The sequence below is a fragment of the Colletotrichum spaethianum genome (assembly GCF_022836535.1).
Source record: "Colletotrichum spaethianum MAFF 239500 DNA, contig16, whole genome shotgun sequence".
In the NCBI taxonomy this organism is placed as follows: domain Eukaryota; kingdom Fungi; phylum Ascomycota; class Sordariomycetes; order Glomerellales; family Glomerellaceae; genus Colletotrichum; species Colletotrichum spaethianum.
In genome coordinates this window covers 147,656-165,365 of record NW_026054786.1, presented here as the reverse complement: position 1 = coordinate 165,365, position 17,710 = coordinate 147,656, and the positions used below count along the sequence as shown (strand labels likewise).

Sequence of the window (17,710 nt, the reverse complement as noted above, 5' to 3'; positions counted from 1 at the left end):
TCAAGCAACGTGGGAAGCAGACGGAACTTGAGGGAATGAGCGGCGGCGCCAAGTGAGGGCTTGAGGCCGACGGGCAACGAGCGAGACACAAGAGGCCGAGACGATGGAGATTTCACAGGCAGGCCCATTAACAAGACGGACAATAGAGAGGCAGTGCACAAGCCATGGCTGTTTTCAGCGGGCGTTGGCGGGCACTGTTCTTTCGAAAGGCTTCTTTTGCGACGGAATCCAGTCCGATGCTGCGGCAAGTGCCAGGGGGGGGGGGGGAACACCATATTTGATGGTTTGGGACATGTTGGAGAATCAACCCGGGAACGTGGGAAGCCTGGGCAGAGCAAAACACAACGGAGAAAAAACAACAACCACCACCCCAACGCCCGCCACGGTCTAGTGGTGTCTTGTCTCCATTGACCAGCCTGGGAAAACCAGACGAGCTGAGAGCGGAGCTGAGGGTAGGTGAACCCAAGCCAAAAATGAGTGAGAGCGAGCGAACGAGATTGAGAGATAGAGAAAGTGAGGATTACGAATGAGTGGTCAGTGAGAGCCGCCAGAGTGAGTGAGTGAGGGCCCCAACACGCACACAACTTAGCGGCCGTGCCTGGAGGCGGTTTAAAGAGCGTTCTAGCTTGAACCACTGTACCACTCCAGCGCCACCCACGGGTTCGCAATCTTCTCGCTCACTGCTGTTTGTCTGGTGGGCCGCGCCCCTCCTCCATTCCATCCGAAGCTACCTACCAAGGTGAAGTCATGGGTAGACTTTTGCAGTGCTTCTTGGCTTCAAGTGGCGTCTCTGCCGTGTGGAGAATGGACGGCAATACATGCCTACGTACCTACATAGTACATAGTACATAGTAAGGTGTCAAGGTACCAAGGTACCATAGTATGAGGATGGAAAAGGGCAGGGCAGAGCAGGGCAGCAGCAAAGGCCGGCCGGCGCGGGTGTTCCTGGTCCCCCGGGCATTTCTCAGCGGGCATGGACGCTGATCCCATCATGCGTCCTCCACCATCTGCCTCCTCTATATACTGGACCACCACCGCCAGCCAACCTCGTGTGCAGGCACCGCTGGGAAAGAGACATTGTTGCCGGTGCCGGTGTCAGTGTCAGAGACATGCGTCGATGGATGATGCATGGATGGATGGAAGAGGCACCGTAGAACGCAGAGAGAGAGAGAGACAGACAGACAGACACACTACTGTAGGTACGGGCGCCTGTTCTGCTGGTCGAAGGGGGGCGGACAGACGGGAAGCGAGGTATCATCTCATATAAAATAATGTACCGAGTGCGGTACGTACCTGCCTGACACTTTGGCCCCACATGGCTGCCGAATGACTGGACTGGATTGCGCTGGGACTGGACGCGACGCTTGGGGACAACCGACGGCAGCCAAAGAGCGGCAGGCGGGCAGGCGGGCAGGCAAGGAAGGACGAGGTCGAGAAGGTAGGTACGTACGGGACATGGTGGGAAGGGAAGCGAGGGGGGCACGAGGCAAGGACGGGCAGGGACGCAGGTGGTCTGGGCTCCTGCCGGTTTCTGGGCTCATATCAGGCGTAGATTCCAGATAATCGTACGATCGGCCCCCGTTTCCTTCCCTCTCTGCTCCCAATTCTTTACCTTCCTCTCCCACTCGACCCCCCCGATTCTGCGATTCCTCAATCCGCATCTCCTCCCCCCCCTGCACCACAACTGTACTCGTCTCGCGCTGCTGCTGCTGCTCTCTCATCGCGACCCCAACCAATCCTGCCCCGATTGCTGCCATTCGCCCCGTGTTCGTGTAAGAGAAAAGAGACGGAGAAACATAGAGTGCGTGCCGATACACCACTCTTACTTGCCCACCACCGCCCAAGCGTCAACAATCGAATCTCTTGCATACAGCATACAGCACACTACGGCACTACGGATCCCTCCCTTTCAGGCTTTCCACACCCCCGCTCCACGCACATCGACCCTACCCTCTTGCCCAACCCCAGCACGACTGCAACCGTGTGTGAAGAACAATTGCCAGGGAACGAGAGAGAGAGAAAAGAGGAAGAAAAAAAAAAAAAGGCCAGCGTCATACGACTCGACCCTCCCCCTTGGTTCTCCGTCTGGGTCTTTCCGCCTTACTGTCCCGGCTGACACCACCACTCCTCGCATCCATCCCATCGCATTCTCTGCTGACAGTCGTACGACTACGAACTCTCCCCGCTGCGACCACGCCGCTGTTGACCGTCATCAATCCCTCGCTGTACGCCGTCCCTTCCGCCAGTATTAGGATCTTGCCGATTGCAGACTTCCGTACGCTCCAATCTCTCTGGTCCCTGGGGCCTTCCTCGACCGACCCCGTTGCGACCGCCGGCCACTCACATCTCGTCCCGAGCCAGCATCGGGACCTGGCCCCCATTCGCAACCCCAGATCCCCTCAAGGGCCTGTGCCGACTTCGATGAATTGAGCATCAGACCATAGTTGCATATAGACTGCTCTGCATCATGGCGGACCAGGATTCCAACGCCTTATTTGGCCTCGACGACTCGACCCTCGGCGTTGCCCCGTCCTTCCTCAACGACTCGGAAGGCCAGAACGTCAACAAGTCCGATTCCAACGGACCCTCCAACATCGCCGGCGACAACCCGTCCTACTACGACGCGACCAATTGGTCCTTTCAGGACACACCCCCGTACGATTCCTACAACATCGCGGCCACCACCGCCGCTTGCGCCACTCCTCTCTTCCAGACGGCCGCGCCCTGGGAACTCTCTCCGAACCAGCACCAGCAACACCAGCACGGCGTCCCCAACGTTTCCTCCGCCCTTGATCACTCGACTCTCGCCCAGGCTGGCTTCTATGCCGCTCCCACTCCCGCTCCCGCCCCCAACCACCACTCCCACCGAGCCGGCCAACACTCCCTCCCGCAAGAGACGCTGAGCCTCTTGACTCCCGCCCAGCAGGAGAAGCTTAGAAACATCGCCATGCCCGCCCATCTCCAGTACCAATCCCCCAAGAGCGAGCCGAGCCCCGGATCTGCCACGAGCGACCACAAGGCAGCAGGACTGTCGTCCCCCGATGCTCAGGATCTCTCGAGCAAGGCCAGCAGGAAGCGCAAATCATCGGCCGAGGTCGACGATGAGGACGACGAAGATGACGAGAACCACCCCGTCAAGAAGACGGCCCACAACATGATTGAGAAGAGGTACCGCACCAACCTCAACGACAAGATTGCCGCGCTCCGCGACAGCGTGCCCAGTCTGAGGATCATGTCCAAGAGCGCCCGCGGCGAGGACACGACCGAGGATCGCGAGGAATTGCACGGCTTGACGCCGGCTCATAAGCTGAACAAGGCTACGGTAAGCTGAGATGGACGGACAGACCGAGGCCAAGATACTGACCTTCACAGGTTTTGAGCAAAGCGACCGAGTACATCCGCCACCTCGAGAAGAGAAACAACCGACTCCTCGACGAGAACAGCGCTATGCAAGCCAGAATCAGCGCGTTCGAGAAGCTCTTCGTCGCTGGCGCGATGAACGGCGCGATGAGCCCGCTCCAGCAGCCGCCAACCCCGATGCAGTACCCGCAAGACCATTACATCAACACACCCATCGGCACGCCACGCGGCGAGTCCGCTCAGGGCATGATTCCTGTGCCTGAAGACATGAAGCGCATCATCTCTGCCCAGATGGCGGTCGGCCAGCCGTACCCCGTCCCGCAGCAGGGATACCGCGGAAACCCCACTCTCATGCGCCAACAACAGATCCAGCAGCAACAGCAGCAGATGCAGCAGCAAGGACGCTGGGGCGCCGGTCCTTACTTTGGCAAGCTGATGGTTGGCTCGCTAGCTGGCCTGATGATTATCGAGGCTGTCCGCGAGAACGAGCAGAGCAACGAGTCGCCCGAGGGCCGCGGCCTCTTTGCCATGCCCATCCAGCTGCTCAGCTACCTTGGGTCGACTTCACACATGCACGTCGGCGGCTATTACATCTCGCCTGCTCAGGTCATTTCGCATCTGAAATTCTTGCTCTTCCTTGGCACCTTCTTGTGGGTCTTCGTGCCCTCGCTGTTTGTCTCGTCTGAGAAGAAGCCCAAGAAGGCCCATCACCTCCGGGAGTCACTTCAGGCTGCAGGCTCGGTCGCCTCACCGATTCATGTGCGTCGTCAGGCCTGGTTGACGGCCATTCAGACTGTCTGGGTCCCGCAACACAACTTCTTCCTCGAGGCTGCGGCCTTGATCTTGAAGACGATGAAGCTGAGCATTCGCAACGCTATTGGCGTCCACGGCTACCAGATGCTCACCGGCCTGACCGAGGAGCAGGAGGCTGCCCGCGTCAAGGCGTGGTCCATTGCTCTGGACGCTCAACTGGCGGGAGGCGACGTTGAGATTAACAAGAGCCGCCTTACGCTTACACTTTTGGCGTCCGGCACCCTTCCCGATACCCCCTCCCGGTTGATGCTCAAGGCCCTGCACGTTCGCGTGCTTCTCTGGGACCTCGGCTCCAAGGGTTTGCACAACATTGTTGCCAAGAAACTCGCTAGCTCCCTGTGGAACGAGGCCAGAAACCTTAACCGTGTGCTTGCTCAGCTTCGCCGCAACTCGGAACAAGTCGACGACGATCTTCCCGACCACCTTGCTGCTCTGATCGAGTTGGAATGCGATGAAGTCCTCAACAACAGTGTTATTCAGCGAGCGTACAACCTGGCATGGAACCTGGCGACGACCGATGGCGTCACCGATCACAACGATGGCATGGACTCGGTCGTTGACGACCAGGCGGTACGTTCGCCTCTCGATGCCGTTGCGGCTTGGTGGTCAAGCCAGACCATCCAGCGCGCCTTGGTCACCAGTCTCGAGGCTGGCAAGGACGATGGCGATGCCCCGAGAGTGGTGTCGACCTGCTTGGAGTCGGCGCTCAAGACCGCCCCCATCGGATCTGGTGTACAAGCACGTGCTCTGGTGGCCCGCGCTGTCCTCGTTGACGAGAAGCGGGGTGCCAACATTGCCGCTGCGCTCCAGGATATCCAGCCCACCAGCGAGCAAAACTCTCTGAGCCAGATTGCCGCCATCATTGACTCGTCCACAACCGCTCAAGCTCCCGATGTCCAGATGGCGCTCAAGTGTGCCATGGCCATTGCTCACCTACAACGTGCCAAGTTGAACGCCGCTCCACCGCAAGAGGGTCTTCTTCTTATCGAGAAGGTTGCCCGCCCCAGAACCACTGCCAACATGTCGCTCCTCGGCTGCACCGCCCTCTTCAAACTCATGGAAGAGCTGTTCGCCAACCGATCGTCAACCGAGTGCTTCAGCACCTCCCTCGAGCGTCTCGCCGGCAGCCTCCGCATTTGGATCGGCAGCGCGCCCGGTGAAAAGTGTGGTCTTGAGCAGGACGTCCGTCACAAGATGGTGGACCGCTGCATCGGCATCACCAAGAGCGTCGTCGGCATGGAGGCGGACACCGGCTACGGTAGCATGAGCGAGTGCGAGGAGGAGGGCTGCTGACGAGTGTGTATGTTTCCTTTGTTTTGAGGTGGCATCTCCCCTTACCACATACTAGATGCATTTGTTTCTTCTTTGTGAACTTTCTACGGATAGGGCACCTGAATTTTTGGCGTCGCGCACCTGGGGGGATGTGAGTCTTTGCACTAGGCGTTTTTGCAGGGAAAGCAACGAGACAACGGCTGGAAAAGGTTGGGGCCAGCGGATTTTGCTCCAGCAGAGACAGGACATTGTTTCTGGTGGTTGACCTTTAATCTCCATTGGGACTGTCATGGGATGGGATGGGGGGTCTAGGATTACACACATCGGCTCGAAAAAGTTGCGATGGAATTACTCTATAATACGCCGACCATGGGGTTGAGCACTATGTAGAATCAATATTGACGATGTGTTGATTGCTTAGCAGTCCTATCTATCACATGCAGGTTCATTTGTTTTTGGCGGTCAGTGACGGTGCATGGGGGGAGATAGCCAGGAGATATGTCCTGATGGAGTAGGTTACCTCGTGAAGGTTGCAATGGACGGGATGCACCTCGTCAAGGAGCACGGGGGACACACGACTTTCCTATCTCGATCGATAGGGTTGTCACCAATAACTTGGGTTGTTGGGATGAGGAATCCGGGGTTATGGATAAGAGAATAGGGCAGGCTGCCGATGACGTTTGTCATTTTCCATGCCGACGTTGATGTTGGGAAATGCTATGGCGACTTGAAGACGGCATGGCGAGACTTTGTACGGCCCGGGAGCCCGTATCGAGGCCCCACACGGTCTTCGGTGTCAAAGGCCCAAAAGGAAGACAAGCAACAGCCGGTCTCCACCCTTCTCCACCTTTCAGAGCTGCATAATTCCCACCCGCCCAAAGATAAACATCAACGGGTCACTGGCACTTTGTCGGATCCGGGCCCCAACGTCGGCCCTATGCCTCTTCTGCGACGGCACATGATGCGTCCAAAAGGGGAATTTAGACAGGGTCCTCTGCCAAGTTATTGGGAGAGGTTGCAGCAATGGCCTGCTGGGACGGGATTCGAGTGCCGCCCGATATCTATGTGAGTCGTTATCTACCGGCGCGAAGGGAGTATGGGATCTTGATTGCTGATTCTTGATTCTGCAGTATCGGCCGGGCTGCCGAATGAGGCTCGGACATGATAAGTCGGATTCGTGTTAGGACAATTTCCGTCCTTCTGAGTTTTTTCGACAGATAACACTCACTCTGGCACACCTTGGGCATGGCATGGGACCGATGCATCGAGGGCGAAAGAGAGTGCGGAAGAAATGACTAGGGGAGGGAGCGATGTCTCGCACGCGGATGCATAGCATGATGGCTCAGGTCGCCCCGAGATGGGAGCTTCTCTCAGCATGTCCCAGTCTGCGAATACCAGGACAGAACAGTTTATGCTTCTCCTTTTCGACATCGAATCGGAAACCATCCTGCCGAAAGGGAGGGGGGCCATTTGAGCGTCTCTCCCCCCCCTTCTCCGAGACCAGGACCGGCCAGTGCCAATGATGGCAGCAAATCCTTCCCAAATCACCACTCCCCGCATCCTGATGGCCACCCACCACCATGTCGAACCCAATCAGACACCGATATCACCGGGCGCCATGTGACGCAAGCTTGCAGCTGGCAAAGATATGACCGGCAAATGGGCGATGCTGTCCTCCCCTCCAGAGTGAACGGTCACTTTTCTTGTCGAGAACGATTGTCGACGGCTCGCGCTCTGCCCTGCTTTGCTTTTCGATAGTGACATGTACGGACACCCTCGCCTCGGCCGTCCACCTGCCATCCAATCTATGTCGCGCGCCACACTAGGAGAGCACGGGCAAATCATCGTGTCTGAATCGTCGGCATGCTTTCCACTTCCCGCAGGACCGGCATTGTGATGGTCAGGTACCCGTTATGTTCATGTAGACAAGGGAGCTCGGTCAGCTCCCAATAGCTCCAAGAGCTCCTATAGGGAGAAGAGAGGGGGGGCGCGATGCCCACGAGCTCCTGGAGATGGGGGAGGGGACCATAAAGAGCGGGCGGTTCGTCGAGTCTTGCTGGCTGTCGAGCTCTCAGTAGTCAAGCTCAACCGACGCTGAACCCTTCACGATGCCTCGCCACTCTCGCTCTGGGCTAGAGATGCCCCGGCGCTCCTTCTTCACCGTGTTTGCCCTCGTTTCGTTCGTGCTCCTCGTCACCATCGGCCTCACCACGCTCGGAGCCCACCAGGGTCCGAAGTTGCGGTTCGAACGCAGCGAAGACGGGCAATGGCACGTCAAGGCTAAGACGCGCGCCGCACCGAGCGGCGACAAGTACCTCATCGGCGTTGGCAAGGGCGACATCACCGGCCCTGTTGTCGAGGTCGGGTTCGCTGGCTACGCGGACCTGAGCCAGGTGGGCACGGGGCTGCGGCAGCGCATCTATAGTCGCGCGTTCATTGTTGGAGACGTGAGCAAGCCGAGCGATCGGTTCGTGTACCTTGTGCTAGATACCCAGAGCGGTGACACGGCGGTCCGAAACGGGATTCTTGAGGGCGTGCAGGCGCTGGGGTCGGAGTACTCGGTGTACAACAAGGACAACATTGCCGTGACGGGCACGCATAGCCATGCCGGGCCGGGGGCGTGGTTCAACTACCTCCTGCCGCAGGTCACCAGCCTGGGCTTCGACAAGCAAAGCTACCAGGCCGTCGTCGACGGCGCGGTGCTCTCCATTAAGAAGGCGCACGAGTCCCTGACCGAGGTAGGTCGACCGCTCACACAGTCTCGGACCGGACTAACACGCACAGGGCTACCTCGACGTCGGAACCGGCGAGGTCGCTGACGGCTCCATCAACCGCAGTCTCTGGGCCTACCTCGCCAACCCCGAGTCCGAGAGGGCCAAGTACGCCTCCACCACCGAGACGACCCTCACGCTCCTCCGCTTCCAGCGCGCCTCGGACGGCAAGAACATTGGCGTGCTGACGTGGTACCCGACGCACGGCACCTCGATCCTGCAGAACAGCACGCACGTGGCCGGCGACAACAAGGGCGTCGCGGCGTACCTCTTGGAGAAGGACCTCGCGGCCGATGCGAGCGCCGCGCCGGGATTCGTGGCCGGGTTCAGCCAGGCCAACGTCGGCGACACGACGCCCAACGTGCTCGGCGCGTGGTGCGACGACGGGAGTGGCCAGCAGTGCAGTCTCGAGAACAGCACGTGTGCGGACGGCAAAAGCCAGTCGTGCCATGGCCGGGGACCGGCTTTCGACAAGTTGGATCTGGGCATCTCGAGCTGTTACGAGATTGGGAAGCGGCAGTATGCCGGTGCCAAGTCGGCCTATGTAAGTTGCCCGTGACCGCAGTGTGTGGAAAGTGCAAGCCTAACTCGACAGACCTCTCTCGCGTCCTCCTCGACCCCGGTCGTTGGCACCAGCGTGAAATCCTTCCACTTCTTCCACGACATGTCCTTTTTCAACTTCACCCTCGCGGACGGCACCACGGGCCAGACGTGCCCCGCCGCGCTGGGCTACTCCTTCGCCGCGGGCACGTCGGACGGCCCCGGCGCGTTCGACTTCACGCAGGCCGACTCGGGAACCCCGGACGCCAACCCGCTGTGGAAGGTTGTGTCGGGCCTGCTACGCACGCCCACGGCAGGGCAGGTCGCGTGCCAACAGCCGAAGCCGGTGTTGCTGGACGTCGGCGAGATGAGCACGCCCTACGCGTGGAGCCCCAACATTGTGGACATTCAGATGCTCCGCGTCGGGCAGCTGGTGATCATTGTCGTGCCGGGCGAGGCGACGACGATGAGCGGGCGGCGGTGGAAGGACGCCGTCAAGGAGGCCGCCAAGACTATTGTCGACGATGAGCCCGTGGTTGTGCTCGGCGGTCCTGCCAACACGTATGCTGTAAGTGGTCCCTGATAAATCTCCTGGGTGAGACCCGACTGACGACGACGGTGGTAGCACTACATTGCCACGCCGGAGGAATACGCCATCCAGCGCTACGAGGGCGCGTCGACGCTCTTTGGCCCGCACACGCTGCCCGCCTACATCAACCTCACCGTCTCCAACATGGCCTACCTCGCGCCATCATCGACGACGACCCCGCCTGCGGGCCCGTCGCCCCCGGACAACCGCGGCAACTCGCTCTCCTTCATCACAGGCGTCGTCCAGGACGGCACGCCCAGCGGCCGCTCTTTCGGCCAGGTCGTGACGCAGCCCGCGGCGTCGTACGCGCGCGGCGCCGTCGTCAACGCGACGTTCCAGGCCGCCAACCCGCGCAACAACCTCCGGCTCGAGGGCACCTACGCCGCCGTCGAGCAGCTGCAGGGCGGGCAGTGGGTCCGGATCCGCAGCGACGCCGACTGGTTCCTGGTCTACACGTGGACGCGGACCGACTGGCTGCTGGGCCACAGCGAGGTCGTCATCAGCTGGGAGACGGCCGGCGACGGGGCCGCGGCGGGGACGTACCGCATCAAGTACTATGGCGACTCGAAGCCGTTGATTGGGAGCATCAAGGCGTTTGAGGGGACGAGCGGGAATTTCACATTGGTTTAAGGGGGAGAGGTCTATGATGAAGGATGATTGATGGCGGCGGTAATTCTGATGACGGGTTTGTTGGTCATGGGTTAATGATATGGATTCTGAGGGTTTTGTCGATGACTTGGTTCCCGTGCCTTGTTAATGAAAAGCGGTTGTTCGCTGCTGCTTTGATTTTTTCGCCTTCGTGTTGGAGGTTCTGCGCATCGGGTCATGAAATGTTTATGCCCTCTCCGGTACAAGTTGATACTGACGTATACGCGCGGGGCCACGTATTGCTGCTTCCCAATGCGCCAACCGCATGTTCTACTTCAGGCCCAAGGACTAATCCGCCTCCGGCTATACCTTCGACAGAGCCTGCCACTAGATTCGGCTGTAATTTAGGCCTATTTTTCTATCAGCGGTGTAAAATGTCCATCCAGGCGCTAGATATTAATGACCAGCTGAAGCAAACACGTAGATGGTACAGCAGCTGAAAAATCACGAGAAGTAACCGCTTCTACTGTCGCTCTTTTAACTTTCATTGTTCTCGTCACCTCCCTCTTTGCTAGACCTTAGGATGATGGAAGGACGAAACAAACGAAGAGAGGAAGAGCAAAAGTAGGGCATAATGGGCTTGCTCTTGTCGGCCTTACTCGGACAATTCAGCGTCAGGCTGACCTGGACAGCTCAGTCAGTTAGACCAGGATGCTGGCGTACGGCCAAGTCAGCCAAAACTGGCCCCAGATCGGCAAGGTGAGGCGTTTCTCGTATCTGTTGGACAAGGACGCCACAGATATGCAGGTCGGCACACTTCAGTCAAGGCGGCCATCATATCTGGCTCGCTATTGGGGCCACTTTTCTTGGGGCCAGTTTCTGTAGGCTTCCCAGATGTTTAAAAGCCATGCTCATCGTGCGTGAGCGCCTTCTCGTTCTTTCTCCTCGTGTGTCCGCGTCGGCCATGGGCATTGGCGCCGCCCTCATCCGATCTGAACAGAAATGATATCGGGTCGCTAAACTAGAACTAGCACCAAGTACGTCTCGCTGTATAGCGTCTTTGTCTGTTGACGGCTAAGTCCTACGCAACGTCCGCTACTAGCGGGGCGAACGCGACCCCGCGCCTCTCTAATTCACCCTTCTTGTCTTCAAATTTGGGAACCGGAGATTGATACTTCTTGGGATTTGTTTCTTTGCCAAACAGGTTTCAGCTGCGATCAGTCTTACGATTTCCCATGTGGTTGCTGTGATATATTCGCTCCTCCACCAATAGGTTGGCTACCACGAGCGGTACCACCAAACGCAAACGCGGACCAAGCAACTGGGGGACCATTGTTCCACAGTACGGGTTGCACGTTGCCCAGCGAGAACTGCATCTCTCAACGACTGTTATACGATCTTATAGATCTCTCAATTCTGAGGAACGGGGAAGACACCAGCCTCGAAACGTTTGCTTGGAACCAAAATTCTCAACCATCCTGCCTCGGAACTGAGACTCAAACCAAACCCACTCCCTTCTTCGGGGCATCAATAACCACCACTTCGGAGATTCAACCAAACTCCCACACGCAGACCTCTCGACTCTCACCACCTTCACCTCTCCACCTCGCCAGTGATACAGGAACCTGCAGTGTCTCAGGCTCTCGTGGTTTCACACCTCTCGCACTGTCTTCTCTAGAACAACAACCGATCAACCCTGACACGCGATTGTCAACGAGTCTTAAACCTCTTGATGCCAATCAACTGGTTTCTGGTGTAGACGTTGTAGAGAAAAGTTCATCCGAGGGTATACCAGCCAGATCATTCTCAACATGTTCTCCATCTTTACCTGCTTCGACCTGGGCAACCACGAATCTAGCCTTGGATGTCATTAAAAAGGGGAGAGATGGGAGCAGCAAGAAGATTGCTTGTGAACGAGGCTGTCGTCGGGAATTTCACAGTCGGAAAGACCTTCAACGGCATTACAAGTCTCGAGCGCACGCACAAAATCACACGAAGTCGTACAGATGCCGATGTGGCTACTCTACATCTCGGAAAGATCATTACCGTCGACATCTGCGCCAGATTTCAGAGACGCGGTCTTGTGAATACCTGAACCCCTACTTTCAGTGCATCTGCCAACTTTCAGAACATCAAGCGGACGCTAAAACCCATCTGAGGCATATAAACGACTGCAAGGAGGGAAGAGGAATTTCTGGAAGGCCGAAGAATGCTTAGTATGTCGTAGTTGAAAGGTCTATAACTTTCGACTAGATAGTAGCTGACTGTGGATAATGAACATGTCCTTCTTTCAACCTCAACTTTTATGCCAGTTTAGTACTATATGTATTTCAACATGTCTTGGACTGATTCGTGTAGGCACGAGAGAAAGGATAATTATGACTTGCTCGGTGGTTGTGATTGTAGTCCACATTTAACATCAAGAAGTCTTTGGAACTGAGCTTAGTTTCTACAATTATTTAGCCCAAGTGAAACCCAGCCAATGATTAAGTTTTGGTAGCTAACACATCATTTATCGAGGCGGAGATCTCAGTAAGGAAATAGTACTGGACATCGGGGCTCATAATGCTTCAGTTGAGCTGAGAACTATTTATGGATACATTTTACAAGCGTAGAAACGGTCGCTTTCACTTTGTTACAGCGAAACATATTCTTCTCCTTGAAGATGAAACCTGTGATACCGAAATGGTCAGCCGGGGACACCATTCCAAGAGAGTAAAGCTGACTGTTGTTAGGGCTCGATTCTATTATCATCTCTCAGAATGAAAACAGAAATCGGGGCTTACACAAATCCCACGGTTACTTGTAGTTGGGGCCACTTTGAAAGTCATAATGTCTCTGAACATGCTGCTACCAGAGTCAGGACTTCTTAGGGCCCATCAGGCTGTAAGGAGAACAAGTGACGTTTCAGTCTCGGCCCATGATGTAACCCTTGAGCAACTACATATGGACGGCGATTCTCCCAGGAAATTAGTCCACGTCTTGGAAGGGTTTCTTATCTCTCTTGCAATCACTGTTGTGGAGTCACGCAAATTTGCGCTCCTACGTAAATCATGAATCAAGCCCCCGGCCGACTCTGACTATCGCTCAAACCTTATACTATCGATCGACACGGCCCATCCGAACATGTGGTCCTTGAAACCGAACCCATACCTACTTTGCTGCCTAGTATTACTCCACCAAGCAGAGGCCGTGTACTATATCAATCAGGCAGATGGATATGATTCCATTCCGTTGTGTGCCGAGCCACCAATCAGCTCCATCGTCCGGGACATGGTAGCTGGTTGCGGTGACGGAGGACGGACAACCTCGTACAGTTGCTTCTGTACCGCAAGCTCGGACCGATTCAGGGAGATCATTGCTAGCTCAGTCGCTCAACAGTGCGGAGGGTCAAGTCCAGCGGTGGTGAGCGCGACCAGTCTTTTCGACGCCTACTGCCGTCTTGGCAAGGCGGATCTTGGAACTACAAGTCAGTGCTTCCGGGACCCAAAGTCTTGATTTGTTGCTTACCGGTCTACCTCCTTAAAGCAGCCGCTGGAACTTCGTTCACGTCAAGCACAGCCGACGTTTTATCGAGCACCGCCTTTGCTACGCCGGCCAACTCTGGTAATCTAGTCAACACTCCATCGCCTACTTCGACCTCGTCACCAGCTAGCTCGAATCCGAACAACGCAGGGATATCCACTGGCGCAGTAATTGCCGCGAGCGCCTGCACGTCTCTGATAGTCATCGCTTTATCTGCCGCAGGCTTCATGCTGTGGCGCCGGCGTCAGCGGGCTGCACGGAGAAGTCCGGGCACACAGAACCATGTCCATATGTGTAGTGGCGCATTGAACAACCCGCAGACTCCTGGTCCGTATAAGGCTGTTATTTACGAAAATGCCGAATTAGACTCGCGTACCGTGGTGATGGAGATGTCTGCGTTGCCGAAGACAAGGCGTTACGAATTGCAATGATGTTTTGTTCCGCATGGCGTTAGGGTTGATTTCTTCCCTCTTTTATGTGTGGAACAAGGACTTATCTCTAGGCATGAAGTAGCAATGATAGGTTGCCAAGGAGATGTTTAGCTACGACTGAAGTTAGTTGTGAAGGGGAGGCTGCGTCACATTTCGGATTGAGAAAAGTGGTGGACGAAGGCTTTCGCCCAGCCCATCAAGAGTTGCTTCCAAAATATCATCAGCATTCCATTATTGAAGGTATTGTACAATCTTTTTTTTCTGGAATTACACAGCATATCCTCCCGAGTTCTTCTGTCTCGGCTCACCGGCGGCCTCAAAAGTGCCGTTCGGCAACAGCCTCACACCCTGTGCCGTACTACCGCCAGGCGCAACCCAGGTAACGTTTGTGCCGAGGGTCGTGAGGTAGCTGGTAGTGGCGTTGTCGTAGGCGTACTCGAAAGCGGCAGTGTTAGGGCTCAGCTGGTCGTGGAAGCGGGGTTCAGCCAACGCCTCCGCCGTCGTCAAGTTTCTGTCCAGAACATTGTGAATGTTCTGGATGGTCGCGGTGATGATGCGGCTGCCTCCAGCAGAGCCAATGACGAGGTACAGCTTGCCGTCGGGCTGCTCGACGATGACAGGCGAGATGGACGAAAGGGGTCTCTTGCCGGGGCGGACGTAGTTGGCGGGGCTTGGGATGTACCCGAAAGCGTTGCTAGAGCCGGGAATGCTGAAGTCGTTCATCTCGTCGTTCATAATGACACCAGTCTCGGGGACCATAAGCTGCGATCCGAAGATGAGGTTGACGGTAGTAGTCAGGGAGATGGCCATGCCGCTGGCGTCAGCCACGGCGATGTGCGAAGTTCCCGGCGTCTCAAGTGACTCGATGCCCTCGGGGTTGTAGTATGACACGTTCTGGGTCTGGAAGTCGGAGATCTTGGAGCGGACCTCGGCGCCAGTCTCGGGGGATATCATGCTTTTGGTGTATGCCGGCAGGCCGTCCACAAACGACGGGTCACCCAGCTTTGTGCGCTGGCCGTAAGCAAAGCGCATGGCCTCATCAAGTCGGTGGACGGTGGTGTTCCTAGAGGCGGGGTCACCGAAACCCTCGTATCCGCTGACGATGTTTAGGGCACTCAGAGCGACGATCCCACCGGAGGGCGCGTTGCAAGCGGTAAGCTTATACCCTCTGTAAGAGATTTGGGCGGGCTCTCTGATGGCGACTGTGTAGTTCTTGAGATCCTCCAACGTCATGGTGCCGTTGGCCTTCTGCAGAGCAGCAATGGTAGCGTTGGCAATGGCACCGGTGTAGAAGGCGTCGGCGCCCTCATTCGCAATGACTTCAAGGGTATCCGCGTAGCGCTTCCGCGTGATAGTCTCGTTTAGCTTAACGCGGTAGCCATTGGGCGCGAAGTCAATGGCCCAAGTTGGGTTTTCCGTCAAGAAGTTGCCGTTTGGGGTGACGCTGTTCATGTATCTGACCAAATCCTCCGTGACACGGAAGCCGTAGCGTGCCACCTTAACCGCTGGCGCGACCACCTTTGCCCAGGGTAGCTTGCCGTACTTCTTATGCAGATGCTCCAAACCACGCAGTTCACCAGGGACGCCGCTTCGAGGTGTCAGATGTCATGAATACGAGGCGAATAAATCGGAGACAACTTACCTGGCCAGGCCCCCATACAAGCTGGCAGCCGTGTTGTTCGAGTACATGGTCTCGAACGCAGCAGCCGGGGCAGTCTCTCTGAAGTCGATGAACTCATAGGTTCCGTTGCTCGACCTGACGAGCATGAAGCCACCACCACCGATACCGCTATGGTACATGCCCACGACACCGACGCAAAGGACGGTGCCCACTGTCGCGTCGGCAGCATTGCCACCCTCCTTGAGGATATCGATGCCGATCTTACTGCAGATACCGGACTCTGAGGCGACGGCGCCCAGCTTCGGGATAGTGCTCTGGCTCGGAGCCGCAAGGACGGGCTGCGTAATACCAAACAGCAACTGCACAAGGGCAGCAGAAGTCAAGGAGAGCTTCATGATGGCTGAGTAGGGCAGGTCACAGCTACTGGTCTTGCTTGGCGGTAAGACAGCACGGTGTACCTAGTGGTCCTGTGCGAAGGAGCTGCTGCAGGCTTGGACCGGGAACGGGCTGGCTGGTTCAAGGGAGACACAGAAACCGACGATGTTGGTAGGCGCGGCCAAGCTTTAATATGAATGGGACCTGGATGGCGCAATCGACATGGAGTGAAGTAAGGCCGACTTCGCCCACAATCCGACTCAGGTCATGGTCCCGCTTGGTTGGGGAAAGACTAATGCTTTCATTTCGGCAACCCGCAGGTCGGTGACGATCACCAACAGTAGATCCGCCCTATCGCAATCGCAACTTAGCTGCAGATAGCCCTGGAGATACGAATTGAGACATTTTGTTCCAGCTTCCCCGCAGCGCCTGGCCGAACGGCCCAGTTCCTCGAGGCTCGAAAACCCCAGATAAGCTTAGGCTGGTCCGGGCATGTTCCTTGCGCATATGCTGCGTGCCTGTATCGTACACTAATTAGTACGCCTCAACAGGGGCCGAGCCGGAGGTGACGTCGGACTCGAATTGGAAAACTACTTGGATCAAACTGCAGAGTCGAAAGACAAGGCGGATCAACAACAAATCATATGCGTGGGTGGCTGGGAGACGTCGAAGGCTAATTGGTTATCCATCCGAGAGGAGATATCTGCACTTGGAGAAACATCGAGGGAAATGCCGAAACGAATCCACTGTGGAAATGTTTAGCGGGGTTGAGATAACCACCTTCCTGTTGTGGATAGCTCACGGCATCCCGGCACCCTCGGAGCTGGGAAGGACATCCCCGGCCGGGAACCCCGCTACTGTCCGCTATCACACAGCAATGCTTTGTAGTGCTTGTTGATAAGTAAGTTTTGTGCAAGACACCTGATAGCTCTAGAAATCCTAAGTCGTCCCACTCGTATCTTATGAGCTTCCTCTATACTCTGACAGACCAAGCAGTCGCTGTTTTAGTCTCGAACACTACTCTGCAGGATAAATAGCTGCGCCAGTGCGCTAAAAAGCGTCGTGTTGCTTGAATGTGCCCCGCCCCCCCGGCATATAGACGTGAAAGGGGTTTCCTTGGAAGATAATTTTAATGACATGTACCCTTTCACCATCGACATCTAACAATGTGACTCTATCTTCGTCTATGTTGACCAGTTTTCCTTGATCTAACCGAAATCATACATGCCCGTCATCGGCGTATGGTACTGCATCAGGTTCATATTCTCGTTGAATCGCAGCAGGTGCTGTAGCCTCTGGTACTAGATTTCGTAAGGAGTCATCTCTGTTGATCGACGCCACCGGCGAAGAGGAATTGGTCTCAGAGATAAGCCGCCGACGACCGCAGTGGGCGAAGTAATCGGCCATCTTCATGGCTGTTACGACGGATCTCATTAAACTTTTGAGGCGTTAGCTTCCAGATTTGGGTAAAAGCACGGCACACCTACATGAAGGAATACGTTAGACGATCAAGCTTACCAGGGAGGTACAACTTGAAAATCCCGGTATGAGCTAACTCTTCCTCGCCGACCTGAGATAAGACTCCGCTACCAACAGGATGCCATGTGAACTGTTCCGCCGCTCCTGATAAATGGCTTGATCTTGAAAGAAGACAGAAAGAGTTTCCTTGCTGATAAGTGAAATGTATGCGTTAAACTCTTTTACAATAACAGTAGAGAAGATCCATGTATGATCATCAATAGAGTAAAAGCTAGTTGGTCTCATGAGACAATGGCAAGGAAGTGAACATTTTACCGAAGTGAATTTAAAAAAAGGTCGGGAAATC

The 17,710-nt window shown here is 56.0% G+C and overlaps 4 protein-coding genes across 4 annotated transcripts; 3 read left to right on the top strand and 1 right to left on the bottom strand.

Annotated features, from left to right (window-relative positions):
- Nucleotides 1-2,467: 2,467 nt before the first annotated feature.
- ColSpa_06548 (sterol regulatory element-binding protein cleavage-activating protein) lies at nucleotides 2,468-5,466 on the top strand (the record flags this gene model as incomplete). The annotated part of the gene is made up of 2 exons (XM_049272760.1): nucleotides 2,468-3,322; nucleotides 3,373-5,466. 2 exons carry the CDS (start codon nucleotides 2,468-2,470, stop codon nucleotides 5,464-5,466), a joined length of 2,949 nt encoding a protein of 982 aa, XP_049128717.1.
- Nucleotides 5,467-7,553: 2,087 nt separating this feature from the next.
- Nucleotides 7,554-9,975, top strand: ColSpa_06547 (neutral ceramidase 2; the record flags this gene model as incomplete). The annotated part of the gene is made up of 4 exons (XM_049272759.1): nucleotides 7,554-8,183; nucleotides 8,230-8,760; nucleotides 8,782-9,324; nucleotides 9,382-9,975. 4 exons carry the CDS (start codon nucleotides 7,554-7,556, stop codon nucleotides 9,973-9,975), a joined length of 2,298 nt encoding a protein of 765 aa, XP_049128716.1.
- Nucleotides 9,976-10,644: 669 nt separating this feature from the next.
- On the top strand, nucleotides 10,645-10,939 carry ColSpa_06546 (uncharacterized protein; the record flags this gene model as incomplete). The annotated part of the gene is given in 2 exon segments (XM_049272758.1): nucleotides 10,645-10,814; nucleotides 10,828-10,939. The coding sequence occupies 2 exon segments, from the start codon at nucleotides 10,645-10,647 to the stop codon at nucleotides 10,937-10,939; spliced, it is 282 nt and encodes a 93-aa protein (XP_049128715.1).
- A 3,217-nt stretch (nucleotides 10,940-14,156) lies between these two features.
- On the bottom strand, nucleotides 14,157-15,905 carry ColSpa_06545 (glutathione hydrolase proenzyme; the record flags this gene model as incomplete). Its single annotated transcript, XM_049272757.1, has 2 exons — nucleotides 14,157-15,477; nucleotides 15,532-15,905. The coding sequence occupies 2 exons, from the start codon at nucleotides 15,903-15,905 to the stop codon at nucleotides 14,157-14,159; spliced, it is 1,695 nt and encodes a 564-aa protein (XP_049128714.1).
- Between the last annotated feature and the right edge of the window lie 1,805 nt (nucleotides 15,906-17,710).